The 17,832-nt window shown below is 44.9% G+C and overlaps 2 protein-coding genes across 3 annotated transcripts; both read left to right on the forward strand.

Moving 5' to 3' along the window:
• The first annotated feature begins 393 nt into the window (after positions 1-393).
• On the forward strand, positions 394-9,295 carry LOC129395256 (G antigen 2D). Of its 2 annotated transcripts, XM_055106272.2 has the most exons (5): positions 394-508; positions 1,547-1,635; positions 2,102-2,222; positions 5,032-5,157; positions 7,615-9,294. In XM_055106272.2, exons 2-5 carry the CDS (start codon positions 1,555-1,557, stop codon positions 7,635-7,637), a joined length of 351 nt encoding a protein of 116 aa, XP_054962247.1. In that variant the 5' UTR covers positions 394-508; positions 1,547-1,554; the 3' UTR covers positions 7,638-9,294. The 2 variants fall into 2 exon arrangements, with proteins under 2 accessions (XP_054962247.1, XP_063457624.1); XM_063601554.1 differs by lacking the exon at positions 394-508 and having other exon boundaries at positions 1,555-1,635; positions 7,615-9,295.
• Positions 9,296-9,770: 475 nt separating this feature from the next.
• On the forward strand, positions 9,771-17,362 carry LOC129395261 (G antigen 2D). The gene is made up of 5 exons (XM_055106289.2): positions 9,771-10,033; positions 11,072-11,160; positions 11,628-11,748; positions 14,570-14,695; positions 17,153-17,362. The coding sequence occupies exons 2-5, from the start codon at positions 11,080-11,082 to the stop codon at positions 17,173-17,175; spliced, it is 351 nt and encodes a 116-aa protein (XP_054962264.1). The 5' UTR covers positions 9,771-10,033; positions 11,072-11,079; the 3' UTR covers positions 17,176-17,362.
• The last annotated feature ends 470 nt before the right edge of the window (positions 17,363-17,832 follow it).

Consider the following 17,832-nt stretch of genomic DNA (forward strand, 5'->3'; position numbering starts at 1 on the left):
TACGGGTCCTAGCGATTCTATTCATTTTTCTTTCAGTCTCTTTCTCTGACTTGTTCACATTGAACAATTTCCTTTTGGGATAGGTTGCTATTTCTGTTTTCGCAGGTGGTTTACCTGTCTTCCCAGCCAGTCACAGTGGTCCTTGTCCCCATGGTGGGGCCGGGGCAAGAGAGGGCCCTGGGTTGGGGGTGGGGTTCAGTTGAAGATGGGGTGAGTTTTGAGGGGAGCACTACTTGAGTCCCAGAGGCATAGGAAACAGCAGAGGGAGGTGGGATTCCCTTATCCTCCATGAGGATGGGCATCGAGGGTTTGGGGCGTGGCGCTGGGAACGGCAGCCCTCCCCAGCCCACAGCCGCGCATGCTCCCTGGGCTCCCGCCTCAGTGCGCATGTTCACTGGGCGTCTCCTGCCTGGCCCGTTCGCCCACGTGAAGAACGCCAGGGAGCTGTGAGGCAGTGCTGTGTGGTTCCTGCGGTCCGGACTCTTTTTCCTCTACTGAGATTCATCTGGTAGGTCTGCAGGCCAGTCATCCCGGGCGCTGAAGTGTGAGTGAGGGTGGAGAGGGCCTCGGGTGGGTCAGGCGGGTCCCGCTTCCTGGTCTGTGGCCTCTGAGGGAGAAGGGCCACGAGGTCGTCCTCCTTCCCTTCACAGGCTGCGAGGCCACCGGCGGCTTCGTGGTCGTGAAGGGGCCTGGACGGGGAGGAAGGTGGGCCGTGGAGGGGAGGCGGTCAGGGGCTCAGGTGAAGATGGGGTGAGTGCTGTTGGGGGGATGGAAGTCCCGAGGTGCCGGGAACCCCCGACGACACAGGGCAGATTCCCTGAATGGGGCCCCCGGCGGGGGCGAGGCGGGCGGTGAAGAAGGGGCCTGGCAGCTGGGAAGGCTGCGGCCTGGTGAGCGCCCCCCCAGCGGTGTGGAGTGCGGAGCGCCCGAGTGAGAAGCACTGCAAGGTCTCACCTCCGCCATGGAAGGTCCGAAAACAGTGGGAAGGAGTGGGCGAGGCAGTGCGGTGCAACCAAACTTGTTGTGAGGGGGGTGAATGGCTCTAGGAAGTGGGAGTGTGCCCAAAGCAGCAATCACGAGAATTGTGATTCACTAGGGTTTTCGTGGGGAGTGCACTTGTGAAACTAAACCTCATCAGAAATGACCTCTGTCTGCGGGGCGCAGTGGCGCTCGCCTACGTAGTCCCAGTTACTCGGGACACTGAGGTGGGAGGATCCCTTGAGCGGGAGGTCGAGGCTGCAGTGAGCTGTGATCACGCCGCTGCACTCCAGCCTGAGCAACACAGCGAGACCGCGTGTCCAAAAGAAATTTAGAAAAAAATGTCCTCTGCCTTTTGCCACACGCCTTAAGATGATTGCTCTGCCAGCCTGGCCAGCAGAAGTGGCTTTGTAGGCACTCAGACAGCGTACACACGTATGCTTAACTCTGGGACTTATTTTGAGAGTATTTCCAAAGTAAAACGGCAAGTTAACATTTATCCATGGAAGTGATCGAATATAGCAGCCCTCTGGGGCTCACGTTCCTAATCACGGTTGTCTGTTTTCAGTGTGAAATATGAGTTGGCGATTAAGATCGACCTATCGGCCTAGACCAAGACGCTATGTAGAGCCTCCTGAAATGATTGGGCCTATGCGGGTGAGTGCTTAAACGTTAATTCGATGTTTTCTATTAGTAGAAATTAATTTTTGTGATAGCGTTGTTTCATTAGTGTGGAAATGCTGATAAAGGTCTTTCCTGCTCATAAAAAGTGATGATGGCATCTCATGAAGGAAACATTGATTCTGGAGGATTTTTTTTTTTCCTCTCGTGTTCTTCAGCTTTTGCCCATGACTTCTTTCTCAGGCTTTGTTTGTTAATGACAGATTGTACACATGTATTCCAACACAGAGTATAATAGCCTCCAAAGTCCTCGTGCGTCACTTCTCTCACAGAAACCTCCCTGTGGGTGGAGTAACCTTATTGGGCATAGAGCATAGAGTTGGAGAAATGTCTTTAGGCTTAGTTATGACCAGAAATAGCTATGTATTCTGTGTATATATGTAAAATTTTGTATCAATAACGAAACTTACTTTTTATTTGCACACCCACATGTATTCCCCAGCCCGAGCAGTTCAGTGATGAAGTGGAACCAGCAACACCTGAAGAAGGGGAACCAGCAACTCAACGTCAGGATCCTGCAGCTGCTCAGGAGGGAGAGGATGAGGGAGCATGTGCAGGTCAAGGTGAGGGAAAGGGAAGAAGAACGTCCGCTGGCGTGTGCGTGTGTGTGTGTTCGTGTGTGTGTGTGCACGTGTGTGTGTGTGTGCGTGTTAGGCATTGTCACATAGGAGGAACAGGAGGAAAGAAAACAATGGAAAGAATGCCTGAAATTGACTGGAAAAGCGAGGAGGCTATGTAGTTTGCAGCTTAGCTTAGGCAAATCCCTCACTATGATAAAAGTTCTCGACTTTATGAATGAGAGAATGGAGGTGCCAGGATTGTGCGTTATCCAAGAACCCTTGACTGGTGAATACAACATTGGTACTGTGTTCCAAGGTTTGTGTCTTCCTATCATCTATGTTGCTGTAAAGAAGGAAGTGATTTTGCTGAAAATGCTTAAAACTCAAAAGGCTTTACTGTAAGGTAGCTTAGTACTGACCCAGAATAGACCCAGTTCAGAGGAGCAGGAGCAGCTCCAAAAACCGAGTCGCTGAATGTTGGCCCCCGTTTCCTTTGATTGATATTTTTATATGGTACATTTGATAAAAGCTGGATAAATGAGGATACTGCCATACAGGTAGCTGGTTTAGTGATTTTTCTCAGCGGCTTTTAGGAGGTGATTAAATCCTTTTATGGTTAGAAAAGCAAAAACGGAATTATCCTGAGATTAACGTGAGATGGAAATAATTTCTCCGAGATAAAATGTTTTGAAAGGAAGCATTTATGTAACGGAGGTCATGGATTATTCCAGGGATGCACTGTTAAAAGTTCCTAGAATCTGACTGACAACAATGCCCATTAATTGCTGTCCGCCCACTCCCTTATTCTCAGTGCGGGACAGTATATTTTCTGTGATTCACAAACAATGTTATATTTGGTGCTTTGTTCTTCACGGGGTTCATTTATGGAATATTACCTTTAGGACCTTCGGACCTAAATATAACTTTATTTGAACAAAGTGAAGTTTCTCTTTACCCCAATAGGTAATGGGTGTCGTGACTGTAAGATTTTCCATTGTCCTCACATCCATCCAGCTAATCAATCCTTCAGAAACTGACATTGTAATTGTAACTGAAATCCTATCCACGTGGTAGACTTCAGATTTCTCAGCTGACGCACACTGCTGTTGGTACTCTACGGCTGAATATAAGCATTATACATGTCCTGTGGTTTATCCTTAGATTGTCATTTAGGAGAAAGGTCTAAAGCTGGGCTGAATGCCATGCACTCATAGTCCCAGCTACTTGGGAGGCTGAGGTGAGAGGATTGCTTGAGCCCTGGAGTTCAAGCCCAGCCTGGGAAACACAGTGAGACCTCATCGCTAATAAATAAATAAATGAATACATAAATAAATAAATTCATTAAATAAATAAAGTTTTCATGGTATAGGAAAACACAGATGCAAAGTTTTTGTGCCTAGTGGCTGGTAATGTTGCAAACGTAACTCCTTAGTGAACTGTACCACTTAAAAATAGTTAAGATGGTAAATTTTAGGATATCTGTATTTTTTACCACAACTGGAAATTCCTTTCTTCCTAAAGTTCAGTGCAGTTATCATATATTCTTTTAAATTTTTACTGTATCTATCTTCAAGACATAACATTTATATAAAATTTGGAAGAATAGAACAATGAACTCGTATAGTTTACACCTGGATTCACCAATTGTTAAAAGCTTTCGCTTCATAGGTTTCACCTCTTCCCTCCCTCTCTTACCGTGCTGCCCACACACTCACACACACACACACACAAACCGATATATGTTTACTGTTATTAATGCTGAATTGTTTCGATAAAGTTTCAGGTATTATGGTCCTTTACCCTATGTACTTGAGGGTGTGTATATCGTCAGAGCAAAGAGAAAGTCATTTCTTGGATCATCACTGCACAAAGATCAAAATCAGGAAATTTAACAATGAGAAAATGGAGTCATTTCATACAGAGTGCATACTCAAATTTTGCCAGTTCCCCAGAAAATTTCTTTTTTCCTTTTTTTCTTTGTTGAGACGGAGTCTCTCTCTGTGGGCCAGGTTGGAGTGCAGTAGTGCGATCTCGGCTCACTGCAACCTACACCTCCCAGGTTCTAGGGATTCTCATGCCTCAGCCTCCCGTGTAGCTGGGACTACAGGCGCCGGCCACTGCGGTCTTGAACTTCTGGCCTCACCTGCTCTGCCCACCTTGGCATCCCAAAATGTTTGGATTGCAGGCGTGAGACCCCACGCCCGGCCCAGATAATTTTATTGATAGGATTTCTTTTTCTGATCCAGAGTCCAGTTCAGAATCACACCTTGCATGTGCTTTTCAGGTGTTTTTAGTTTCCTTTAACCTGTAATGTTTCCTTAATTTTGCTTGTCATTCACGATACGGACATTTTTGGAGAGGATAGACCAGTTGGTTTGCAGAATATTCTGCAGTTTGGGCTTTTTCATGTATTTTTAAAAGAGTTTTCTCACTCAGCGTTTATTGGTGGCTACTCATGCCATGTAAGAGTCTAAGCGCTAGGAGTGTAAGTGCTGTGAGAGACGGGATTTGAGCCTTGAGTCATTTAATACGAGAAGGACAATCAGAAGTAGAATAACAGAGAAGTGCAAAGGAGGCAGCAAAGTTGTCTGAGGGCAGTCTTCGGAAAGGAAGAGGGTAATATTTGGAACACCTTGTTTTCCTGTTTTCTGCTAACGGACTCCTGAAATAATGTTCCTGGGATTCTTATCAACACATTTATTATTACGTTAGCTAAAGCTTTTATCTAATAATACCGAGAGCATGAATATTATTTTCTTATTCATACTTCATGTTTTACTGCTTAAATTGATATGTAGCTTTTATTTTTAAGGGCCGAAGCCTGAAGCTGATAGCCAGGAACAGGGTCACCCACAGACTGGGTGTGAGTGTGAAGATGGTCCTGATGGGCAGGAGATGGACCCGCCAAATCCAGAGGAGGTGAAAACGCCTGAAGAAGGTAGGCAATCCATTAGGCATGCACATTGTAGGGTGTCTGTTTCCACAGTATCATATTGTAATTCTTACTATGTTTTTGAGACGGAGTCTCGCTCTGAAGACCAGGCTGGAGTGCAGTGGTGCCACCTCGGCTCACTGGAAGTTCTGTCTCCAGGGTTCAAGTGATTCTCCTGCCTGAGCCTCTGGCGGAGCCGGGCTTACAGGCATGCTCCGCCGCACCCAGCTAATTTTTGTATTTTTAGTAGAGACAGGGTTTCGTTCTGTTGCACAGGTTGTTCCCGAACTCCTGACCTCAGGTGATCCACCTGCCTCGACCATCGAAATTGCCGGGATTACAGGCGAGAGCCACCGTGCCCGACCCAGCATTATATTTTTAATAACAGAGAGGTAACAATACTGCCTCTTTAGTAACAGAGTTCTTATATACAGGTTATTTGAAACGTAGTTCAGGTCCCAGCACCCGACTGATAGACTGTCAGATAGGGAAACAAACTGAGTCAAAGCTATGTTGAATTAAAAGTTTTGAGTATAAATCCTTAAACCAGTAGCTCACAATTTTCAGATGCTTTTGTAAAGGTCTGCTTTTAATCAATACATAACACGTTTGTAACACCCATCACTTGGTGTGAAAAATGCTGAAGCACTCATGAGGGTTCTAATAGCAGCTCTTACAGCCTTGGCGAGATTCTGAGTGAGTCCTTTCCCTTCTAAACCTATCTTTGGTTCTTATGAAATTAGTGAGTTTAAGTCAGAGATTTTAAAACCATTTTCCATTCCGGTTCTTTCATACTCTGATCCTGTTGCATAGAATGCGTGGGACACAGAGATCATCTGCTTCGCATGGTTTGTTAATCACAGATCATGAAACCCTGGCCCGAGTCATCTGAAAATCTCTGAACTGAGATTTCATTGTCAGTAAGAAAGTGAGCGGGCCCTCTGCTTCATCCTAGTTTTTCCGTGTGGAGAGCTGAATACGTAGTGTAAGATCTTGTGAAATTGTGAATTCTCCCTCTTCTTGGTTTGTTTGTTTGTTTGCGACAGAGTCTCAGTGTGTCACCCAGGCTGGAGTGCAGTGATGCAATTTCAGCTCACTGCAACCTCTGGCTCCCAGGCTAAAGCCGTCCTCCCACCTCGGCCTCCTGAGTGGCTGGAACTACATGCACAAGCCACCGTGCCTGAGTACATTTCTTTGTTTTCATTTTTGTAGAGATGAGGTCTCACTGTGTTGCCCAGGCAGGGTTTCTCTGGCTTTCAATGAACAACTGCTTCTTTTTTTTTTCTTTTATTTATTTATTTACTTTTTTATTATTATACTTTAAGTTTTAGGGTACATGTGCACATTGTGCAGCTTAGTTACATATGTATACATGTGCCATGCTGGTGCGCTGCACCCACTATCTCATCATCTAGCATTAGGTACATCTCCCAGTGCTATCCCTCCCCCCTCCCCCCACCCCACAACAGTCCCCAGGGTGTGATATTCCCCTTCCTCTGTCCATGTGATCTCATTGTTCAGTTCCCACCTATGAGTGAGAATATGCGGTGTTTGGTTTTTTGTTCTTGCGATAGTTTACTGAGAATGATGATTTCCAGTTTCATCCATGTCCCTACAAAGGACATGAACTCATCATTTTTTTAGGGCTGCATAGTATTCCATGGTGTATATGTGCCACATTTTCTTAATCCAGTCTATCGTTGTTGGACATTTGGGTTGGTTCCAAGTCTTTGCTATCGTGAATAATGCCGCAATAAACATACGTGTGCATGTGTCTTTATAGCAGCATGATTTATAGTCCTTTGGGTATATACCCAGTAATGGGATGGCTGGGTCAAATGGTACAATTGCTTCTTAAATCTTTCCCCACGGAAACCTTGAGTGACTGAAATAAATATCAAATGGCGAGAGACCGTTTAGTTCCCGTCATCTGTGGCATGTAGGTCAGTGATGCTCAGCATGGGTGTGAGTAAGATGCCTGTGCTATGCATGCTCCCTGCCCCACTGTCAGTCTTCATGAGCCACTATTTCTAATAAGACTGTAGACACACATACGATATAATCATCTCTAATCATATCAAATGTTACATGTAAGTTTCAGCTTTAGAGACATGAATTGATAAGATTTAAAGTTGAAAGACCATGACTCTAGTACTTCCTGAGTAATCAACTGAAGTATGCTTTACACATGTGTTTTCCAAATTGCTGACTGTTAATTGTAAGTGCTTGTGACTTGAAAGGAAGCACTTGATGTTCAGGGAGGAAATTACTTTTAAATTCTGCAGGTGTACGCTCAAAGTTTATGCAGAGGTTCAATTGCGTGTAAGACACGGGATCACCCATAGGGTTCTGTTTTTAGTCCATTTAATAAAACCCAAAGTGTAGTGTGCTTTGTATGCCTTTAGGGTCATCTGAATAATCTGTTGCTAAGTCATGTTCCCAATCGTTGTGTTTCTGTTACAGGTGAAAAGCAATCACAGTGTTAAAAGAAGACACGTTGAAATGATGCAGGCTGCTCCTATGTTGGAAATTTGTTCATTAAAATTCTCCCAATAAAGCTTTACAGCCTTCTGCAAAGAAGTCTTGCGCATCTTTTGTGAATTTTATTTCTAGCTTTTTGATGCTGTGAAATATGTATCATTCTTTGAAATCGTGTATTGTAACTCTCTGAGCTGGTATGTAGAGACATCGTTCTTTTTTTTTTTTCTTTCTTTCTTTGTTCTCTTTTGAGACGGAGTCTTGCTCTGTCGCCCAGGCTGGAGTGCAGTGGCGCGATCTCTGCTCACTGCAACCCCGCCTCCCGGATTCAAGCAATTGTCTGCCTCAGCCTCCCGAGTAGCTGGGATTATAGGCACCCACCAGCACGCCTGGCTAAGTTTTGTGTTTTTACTAGAGATGGGCTTTCGCCATCTTGGCCGGGGTGCTCTTGAACTCCTGACCTCGTGATTCACCTGCCTTGGCCTCCCAAAGTGCTGGGATTACAGGCATGAGCCTCCGCGCCCGGTGGAGACATAATTCTTACATATTGGTTTTCTATCCAGCGGCCTTGTGAAATATGCTTGTGAATTCTAAAGTTTACTTCTAGGTCGTTTTCAGTCTTCAATATACAGAAACATATCATCCTGGAATAAGAGCAGTTTTGTTTCCGCCATTTTTTTTTCTTTTTCCTTTTGTATTTTTTGTAGAGACGGGGTTTTGCCATGTTTCCCGGGCTGTTGTTGAACTTTTGAGTGCAAGCGATGCACCCACCTCACCTCCCACAGTGCTGGGATTACTGGCGTGGGCCACCGTGGCGGGCCCGTCGTTGCCATTGTAAAGAGTTTTATTTCCTTTTCTGATTTTATGGCATTGCACAGACCCACCCGTTACAATGGTGACAGTGGACATCCTTGTCTTATCCCTGATGAGAAACCGAAAAATTTCAACATTTCACCATCCTATTTACTCTCCTTTTTTGTAGACGGACTTTATCAGAGTGAGTCATTCCATTCTGTTCCAAATTTGCTGAGAGTATTCATTTGAATATATGTTGATTTTCATCAAACAGTGCATCTATTTCGATTACCACAGCATTTTTTCCCATTCATGTGTTAATATAGTGAATTCGATAGATAAATTTGTACGTTTTTAGGTTCGATTATTAAAACTGGAGACAGCGTCTCACTCTGTCCCCGAGGCTGGAGTGCGGTGGTGTTATCAGAGCTCGCTGCAGCCTTGACCTCCTGGGCTCAAGCGGTCCTCCCACCTCAGCCTCCTGAGTAGCTGTGAGTATAGGTACATGCCACCATGCCCAGCTAATTTTTCGATGGTTTTTTTGTTTGTTTTTTGTAGTGATGAGATTTTCTGATGTTGCTTAGGCTGGTCTCGACGTCCTGAGCTCAGGTGATCTGGCCAGCTCAGCCTCCCAAAATACTAGGATTACAGGCGTGAGCCTTGGCCTGGTCTGGTTTTTCTTATATAGGGGTCTTATCTATATAAAGACTAAACTTAATCTGTGCCTTTGTGCGGGTGGGCTAAGAGCATGATGACTTTTATCATTCTATTGATTTAAAGAAAACTATCCTTGACTTACCAGTGTGTAAGTCCATGAAAGCATAATTCTGTTGAAAGCATACATTGTTAATGGGTGTTGGGAACCGTGCACTTTCCGCTGCTGTGGGAGCATGTCCTTGGAGATACCTTCCATCGGTTTTCTCAACTCCAAACATCTTAGGACCATGGGTTGTGACTGGTAGGACTATGTATCTTGCTACTTTCAAGACGGAGTTTACTTTCACGTGGTGTCACTCTGGCTGTCCTGTTTCCCTAATACTGTCACTTCACCCTCTGCGATTCTGATGCTAACAAATGATAGATATCGTTTTAGCATTTTCTTACGGGTCCTAGCGATTCTGTTCATTTTTCTTTCAGTCTCTTTCTCTGACTTGTTCACATTGAACAATTTCCTTTTGGGATAGGTTGCTATTTCTGTTTTCGCAGGTGGTTTACCTGTCTTCCCAGCCAGTCACAGTGGTCCTTGTCCCCATGGTGGGGCCGGGGCAAGAGAGGGCCCTGGGTTGGGGGTGGGGTTCAGTTGAAGATGGGGTGAGTTTTGAGGGGAGCACTACTTGAGTCCCAGAGGCATAGGAAACAGCAGAGGGAGGTGGGATTCCCTTATCCTCCATGAGGATGGGCATCGAGGGTTTGGGGCGTGGCGCTGGGAACGGCAGCCCTCCCCAGCCCACAGCCGCGCATGCTCCCTGGGCTCCCGCCTCAGTGCGCATGTTCACTGGGCGTCTCCTGCCCGGCCCGTTCGCCCACGTGAAGAACGCCAGGGAGCTGTGAGGCAGTGCTGTGTGGTTCCTGCGGTCCGGACTCTTTTTCCTCTACTGAGATTCATCTGGTAGGTCTGCAGGCCAGTCATCCCGGGCGCTGAAGTGTGAGTGAGGGTGGAGAGGGCCTCGGGTGGGTCAGGCGGGTCCCACTTCCTGGTCTGTGGCCTCTGAGGGAGAAGGGCCACGAGGTCGTCCTCCTTCCCTTCACAGGCTGCGAGGCCACCGGCGGCTTCGTGGTCGTGAAGGGGCCTGGACGGGGAGGAAGGTGGGCCGTGGAGGGGAGGCGGTCAGGGGCTCAGGTGAAGATGGGGTGAGTGCTGTTGGGGGGATGGAAGTCCCGAGGTGCCGGGAACCCCCGACGACACAGGGCAGATTCCCTGAATGGGGCCCCCGGCGGGGGCGAGGCGGGCGGTGAAGAAGGGGCCTGGCAGCTGGGAAGGCTGCGGCCTGGTGAGCGCCCCCCCAGCGGTGTGGAGTGCGGAGCGCCCGAGTGAGAAGCACTGCAAGGTCTCACCTCCGCCATGGAAGGTCCGAAAACAGTGGGAAGGAGTGGGCGAGGCAGTGCGGTGCAACCAAACTTGTTGTGAGGGGGGTGAATGGCTCTAGGAAGTGGGAGTGTGCCCAAAGCAGCAATCACGAGAATTGTGATTCACTAGGGTTTTCGTGGGGAGTGCACTTGTGAAACTAAACCTCATCAGAAATGACCTCTGTCTGCGGGGCGCAGTGGCGCTCGCCTACGTAGTCCCAGTTACTCGGGACACTGAGGTGGGAGGATCCCTTGAGCGGGAGGTCGAGGCTGCAGTGAGCTGTGATCACGCCGCTGCACTCCAGCCTGAGCAACACAGCGAGACCGCGTGTCCAAAAGAAATTTAGAAAAAAATGTCCTCTGCCTTTTGCCACACGCCTTAAGATGATTGCTCTGCCAGCCTGGCCAGCAGAAGTGGCTTTGTAGGCACTCAGACAGCGTACACACGTATGCTTAACTCTGGGACTTATTTTGAGAGTATTTCCAAAGTAAAACGGCAAGTTAACATTTATCCATGGAAGTGATCGAATATAGCAGCCCTCTGGGGCTCACGTTCCTAATCACGGTTGTCTGTTTTCAGTGTGAAATATGAGTTGGCGATTAAGATCGACCTATCGGCCTAGACCAAGACGCTATGTAGAGCCTCCTGAAATGATTGGGCCTATGCGGGTGAGTGCTTAAACGTTAATTCGATGTTTTCTATTAGTAGAAATTAATTTTTGTGATAGCGTTGTTTCATTAGTGTGGAAATGCTGATAAAGGTCTTTCCTGCTCATAAAAAGTGATGATGGCATCTCATGAAGGAAACATTGATTCTGGAGGATTTTTTTTTTTTCCTCTCGTGTTCTTCAGCTTTTGCCCATGACTTCTTTCTCAGGCTTTGTTTGTTAATGACAGATTGTACACATGTATTCCAACACAGAGTATAATAGCCTCCAAAGTCCTCGTGCGTCACTTCTCTCACAGAAACCTCCCTGTGGGTGGAGTAACCTTATTGGGCATAGAGCATAGAGTTGGAGAAATGTCTTTAGGCTTAGTTATGACCAGAAATAGCTATGTATTCTGTGTATATATGTAAAATTTTGTATCAATAACGAAACTTACTTTTTATTTGCACACCCACACGTATTCCCCAGCCCGAGCAGTTCAGTGATGAAGTGGAACCAGCAACACCTGAAGAAGGGGAACCAGCAACTCAACGTCAGGATCCTGCAGCTGCTCAGGAGGGAGAGGATGAGGGAGCATGTGCAGGTCAAGGTGAGGGAAAGGGAAGAAGAACGTCCGCTGGCGTGTGCGTGTGTGTGTGTTCGTGTGTGTGTGTGCACGTGTGTGTGTGTGTGCGTGTTAGGCATTGTCACATAGGAGGAACAGGAGGAAAGAAAACAATGGAAAGAATGCCTGAAATTGACTGGAAAAGCGAGGAGGCTATGTAGTTTGCAGCTTAGCTTAGGCAAATCCCTCACTATGATAAAAGTTCTCGACTTTATGAATGAGAGAATGGAGGTGCCAGGATTGTGCGTTATCCAAGAACCCTTGACTGGTGAATACAACATTGGTACTGTGTTCCAAGGTTTGTGTCTTCCTATCATCTATGTTGCTGTAAAGAAGGAAGTGATTTTGCTGAAAATGCTTAAAACTCAAAAGGCTTTACTGTAAGGTAGCTTAGTACTGACCCAAGAATAGACCCAGTTCAGAGGAGCAGGAGCAGCTCCAAAAACCGAGTCGCTGAATGTTGGCCCCCGTTTCCTTTGATTGATATTTTTATATGGTACATTTGATAAAAGCTGGATAAATGAGGATACTGCCATACAGGTAGCTGGTTTAGTGATTTTTCTCAGCGGCTTTTAGGAGGTGATTAAATCCTTTTATGGTTAGAAAAGCAAAAACGGAATTATCCTGAGATTAACGTGAGATGGAAATAATTTCTCCGAGATAAAATGTTTTGAAAGGAAGCATTTATGTAACGGAGGTCATGGATTATTCCAGGGATGCACTGTTAAAAGTTCCTAGAATCTGACTGACAACAATGCCCATTAATTGCTGTCCGCCCACTCCCTTATTCTCAGTGCGGGACAGTATATTTTCTGTGATTCACAAACAATGTTATATTTGGTGCTTTGTTCTTCACGGGGTTCATTTATGGAATATTACCTTTAGGACCTTCGGACCTAAATATAACTTTATTTGAACAAAGTGAAGTTTCTCTTTACCCCAATAGGTAATGGGTGTCGTGACTGTAAGATTTTCCATTGTCCTCACATCCATCCAGCTAATCAATCCTTCAGAAACTGACATTGTAATTGTAACTGAAATCCTATCCACGTGGCAGACTTCAGATTTCTCAGCTGACGCACACTGCTGTTGGTACTCTACGGCTGAATATAAGCATTATACATGTCCTGTGTTTTATCCTTAGATTGTCATTTAGGAGAAAGGTCTAAAGCTGGGCTGAATGCCATGCACTCATAGTCCCAGCTACTTGGGAGGCTGAGGTGAGAGGATTGCTTGAGCCCTGGAGTTCAAGCCCAGCCTGGGAAACACAGTGAGATCTCATCGCTAATAAATAAATAAATGAATAAATAAATACATAAAGAAATTCATTAAATAAATAAAGTTTTCATGGTATAGGAAAACACAGATGCAAAGTTTTTGTGCCTAGTGGCTGGTAATGTTGCAAACATAACTCCTTAGTGAACTGTACCACTTAAAAATAGTTAAGATGGTAAATTTTAGGATATCTGTATTTTTTACCACAACTGGAAATTCCTTTCTTCCTAAAGTTCAGTGCAGTTATCATATATTCTTTTAAATTTTTACTGTATGTATCTTCAAGACATAACATTGATAGAAAATTTGCAAGAATAGTACAATGAAGTCATATACTGTTCATCTGGATTCACCAATTGTTAATAGCTTTCGCTTCATAGGTTTCACATGTCTTCCCTCTGTCTCTTACCGTGCTGCCCACACACTCACACACACACACACACACATACGGATATATGTTTACTGTTATTAATGCTGAATTGTTTCGATAAAGTTTCAGGTATTATGGTCCTTTACCCTATGTACTTGAGGGTGTGTATATCGTCAGAGCAAAGAGAAAGTCATTTCTTGGATCATCACTGCACAAAGATCAAAATCAGGAAATTTAACAATGAGAAAATGGAGTCATTTAATACAGAGTGCATACTCAAATTTTGCCAGTTCCCCAGAAAATTTCTTTTTTCCTTTTTTTTTTCTTTGTTGAGACGGAGTCTCTCTCTGTGGGCCAGGTTGGAGTGCAGTAGTGCGATCTCGGCTCACTGCAACTTACACCTCCCAGGTTCTAGGGATTCTCATGCCTCAGCCTCCCGTGTAGCTGGGACTACAGGCGCCGGCCACTGCGGTCTTGAACTTCTGGCCTCACCTGCTCTGCCCACCTTGGCATCCCAAAATGTTTGGATTGCAGGCGTGAGACCCCACGCCCGGCCCAGATAATTTTATTGATAGGATTTCTTTTTCTGATCCAGAGTCCAGTTCAGAATCACACCTTGCATGTGCTTTTCAGGTGTTTTTAGTTTCCTTTAACCTGTAATGTTTCCTTAATTTTGCTTGTCATTCACGATACGGACATTTTTGGAGAGGATAGACCAGTTGGTTTGCAGAATATTCTGCAGTTTGGGCTTTTTCATGTATTTTTAAAAGAGTTTTCTCACTCAGCGTTTATTGGTGGCTACTCATGCCATGTAAGAGTCTAAGCGCTAGGAGTGTAAGTGCTGTGAGAGATGGGATTTGAGCCTTGAGTCATTTAATACGAGAAGGACAATCAGAAGTAGAATAACAGAGAAGTGCAAAGGAGGCAGCAAAGTTGTCTGAGGACAGTCTTCGGAAAGGAAGAGGGTAATATTTGGAACACCTTGTTTTCCTGTTTTCTGCTAACGGACTCCTGAAATAATGTTCCTGGGATTCTTATCAACACATTTATTATTACGTTAGCTAAAGCTTTTATATAATAATACCGAGAGCATGAATATTATTTTCTTATTCATACTTCATGTTTTACTGCTTAAATTGATACGTAGCTTTTATTTTTAAGGGCCGAAGCCTGAAGCTGATAGCCAGGAACAGGGTCACCCACAGACTGGGTGTGAGTGTGAAGATGGTCCTGATGGGCAGGAGATGGACCCGCCAAATCCAGAGGAGGTGAAAACGCCTGAAGAAGGTAGGCAATCCATTAGGCATGCACATTGTAGGGTGTCTGTTTCCACAGTATCATATTGTAATTCTTACTATGTTTTTGAGACGGAGTCTCGCTCTGAAGACCAGGCTGGAGTGCAGTGGTGCCACCTCGGCTCACTGGAAATTCTGTCTCCAGGGTTCAAGTGATTCTCCTGCCTGAGCCTCTGGCGGAGCCGTGGTTACAGGCATGCTCCGCCGCGCCCAGCTAATTTTTGTATTTTTAGTAGAGACAGGGTTTCGTTCTGTTGCACAGGTTGTTCCCGAACTCCTGACCTCAGGTGATCCACCTGCCTCGACCATCGAAATTGCCGGGATTACAGGCGAGAGCCACCGTGCCCGACCCAGCATTATATTTTTAATAACAGAGAGGTAACAATACTGCCTCTTTAGTAACAGAGTTCTTATATAAAGGTTATTTGAAACGTAGTTCAGGCCCCAGCACCCGACTGATAGACTGTCAGATAGGGAAACAAACTGAGTCAAAGCTATGTTGAATTAAAAGTTTTGAGTATAAATCCTTAAACCAGTAGCTCACAATTTTCAGATGCTTTTGTAAAGGTCTGCTTTTAATCAATACATAACACGTTTGTAACACCCATCACTTGGTGTGAAAAATGCTGAAGCACTCATGCGGGTTCTAATAGCAGCTCTTACAGCCTTGGCGAGATTCTGAGTGAGTCCTTTCCCTTCTAAACCTATCTTTGGTTCTTATGAAATTAGTGAGTTTAAGTCAGAGATTTTAAAACCATTTTCCATTCCGGTTCTTTCATACTCTGATCCTGTTGCATAGAATGCGTGGGACACAGAGATCATCTGCTTCGCATGGTTTGTTAATCACAAATCATGAAACCCTGGCCCGAGTCATCTGAAAATCTCTGAACTGAGATTTCATTGTCAGTAAGAAAGTGAGCGGGCCCTCTGCTTCATCCTAGTTTTTCCGTGTGGAGAGCTGAATACGTAGTGTAAGATCTTGTGAAATTGTGAATTCTCCCTCTTCTTGGTTTGTTTGTTTGTTTGCGACAGAGTCTCAGTGTGTCACCCAGGCTGGAGTGCAGTGATGCAATTTCAGCTCACTGCAACCTCTGGCTCCCAGGCTAAAGCCGTCCTCCCACCTCGGCCTCCTGAGTGGCTGGAACTACATGCACAAGCCACCGTGCCTGAGTACATTTTTTTGTTTTCATTTTTGTAGAGATGAGGTCTCACTGTGTTGCCCAGGCAGGGTTTCTCTGGCTTTCAATGAACAATTGCTTCTTTTTTTTTTCTTTTATTTATTGATTTATTTTTGTATTATTATACTTTAAGTTTTAGGGTACATGTGCACATTGTGCAGGTTAGTTACATATGTATACATGTGCCATGCTGGTGCGCTGCACCCACTATCTCATCATCTAGCATTAGGTACATCTCCCAGTGCTATCCCTCCCCCCTCCCCCCACCCCACAACAGTCCCCAGGGTGTGATATTCCCCTTCCTCTGTCCATGTGATCTCATTGTTCAGTTCCCACCTATGAGTGAGAATATGCGGTGTTTGGTTTTTTGTTCTTGCGATAGTTTACTGAGAATGATGATTTCCAGTTTCATCCATGTCCCTACAAAGGACATGAACTCATCATTTTTTTAGGGCTGCATAGTATTCCATGGTGTATATGTGCCACATTTTCTTAATCCAGTCTATCGTTGTTGGACATTTGGGTTGGTTCCAAGTCTTTGCTATCGTGAATAATGCCGCAATAAACATACGTGTGCATGTGTCTTTATAGCAGCATGATTTATAGTCCTTTGGGTATATACCCAGTAATGGGATGGCTGGGTCAAATGGTACAATTGCTTCTTAAATCTTTCCCCACGGAAACCTTGAGTGACTGAAATAAATATCAAATGGCGAGAGACCGTTTAGTTCCCGTCATCTGTGGCATGTAGGTCAGTGATGCTCAGCATGGGTGTGAGTAAGATGCCTGTGCTATGCATGCTCCCTGCCCCACTGTCAGTCTTCATGAGCCACTATTTCTAATAAGACTGTAGACACACATACGATATAATCATCTCTAATCATATCAAATGTTACATGTAAGTTTCAGCTTTAGAGACATGAATTGATAAGATTTAAAGTTGAAAGACCATGACTCTAGTACTTCCTGAGTAATCAACTGAAGTATGCTTTACACATGTGTTTTCCAAATTGCTGACTGTTAATTGTAAGTGCTTGTGACTTGAAAGGAAGCACTTGATGTTCAGGGAGGAAATTACTTTTAAATTCTGCAGGTGTACGCTCAAAGTTTATGCAGAGGTTCAATTGCGTGTAAGACACGGGATCACCCATAGGGTTCTGTTTTTAGTCCATTTAATAAAACCCAAAGTGTAGTGTGCTTTGTATGCCTTTAGGGTCATCTGAATAATCTGTTGCTAAGTCATGTTCCCAATCGTTGTGTTTCTGTTACAGGTGAAAAGCAATCACAGTGTTAAAAGAAGACACGTTGAAATGATGCAGGCTGCTCCTATGTTGGAAATTTGTTCATTAAAATTCTCCCAATAAAGCTTTACAGCCTTCTGCAAAGAAGTCTTGCGCATCTTTTGTGAATTTTATTTCTAGCTTTTTGATGCTGTGAAATATGTATCATTCTTTGAAATCGTGTATTGTAACTCTCTGAGCTGGTATGTAGAGACATCATTCTTTTTTTTTTTTCTTTCTTTCTTTGTTCTCTTTTGAGACGGAGTCTTGCTCTGTCGCCCAGGCTGGAGTGCAGTGGCGCGATCTCTGCTCACTGCAACCCCGCCTCCCGGATTCAAGCAATTGTCTGCCTCAGCCTCCCGAGTAGCTGGGATTATAGGCACCCACCAGCACGCCTGGCTAAGTTTTGTGTTTTTACTAGAGATGGGCTTTCGCCATCTTGGCCGGGGTGCTCTTGAACTCCTGACCTCGTGATTCACCTGCCTTGGCCTCCCAAAGTGCTGGGATTACAGGCATGAGCCTCCGCGCCCGGTGGAGACATAATTCTTACATATTGGTTTTCTATCCAGCGGCCTTGTGAAATATGCTTGTGAATTCTAAAGTTTACTTCTAGGTCGTTTTCAGTCTTCAATATACAGAAACATATCATCCTGGAATAAGAGCAGTTTTGT

This window comes from Pan paniscus, chromosome X (assembly GCF_029289425.2).
Source record: "Pan paniscus chromosome X, NHGRI_mPanPan1-v2.0_pri, whole genome shotgun sequence".
NCBI lineage: Eukaryota > Metazoa > Chordata > Mammalia > Primates > Hominidae > Pan > Pan paniscus.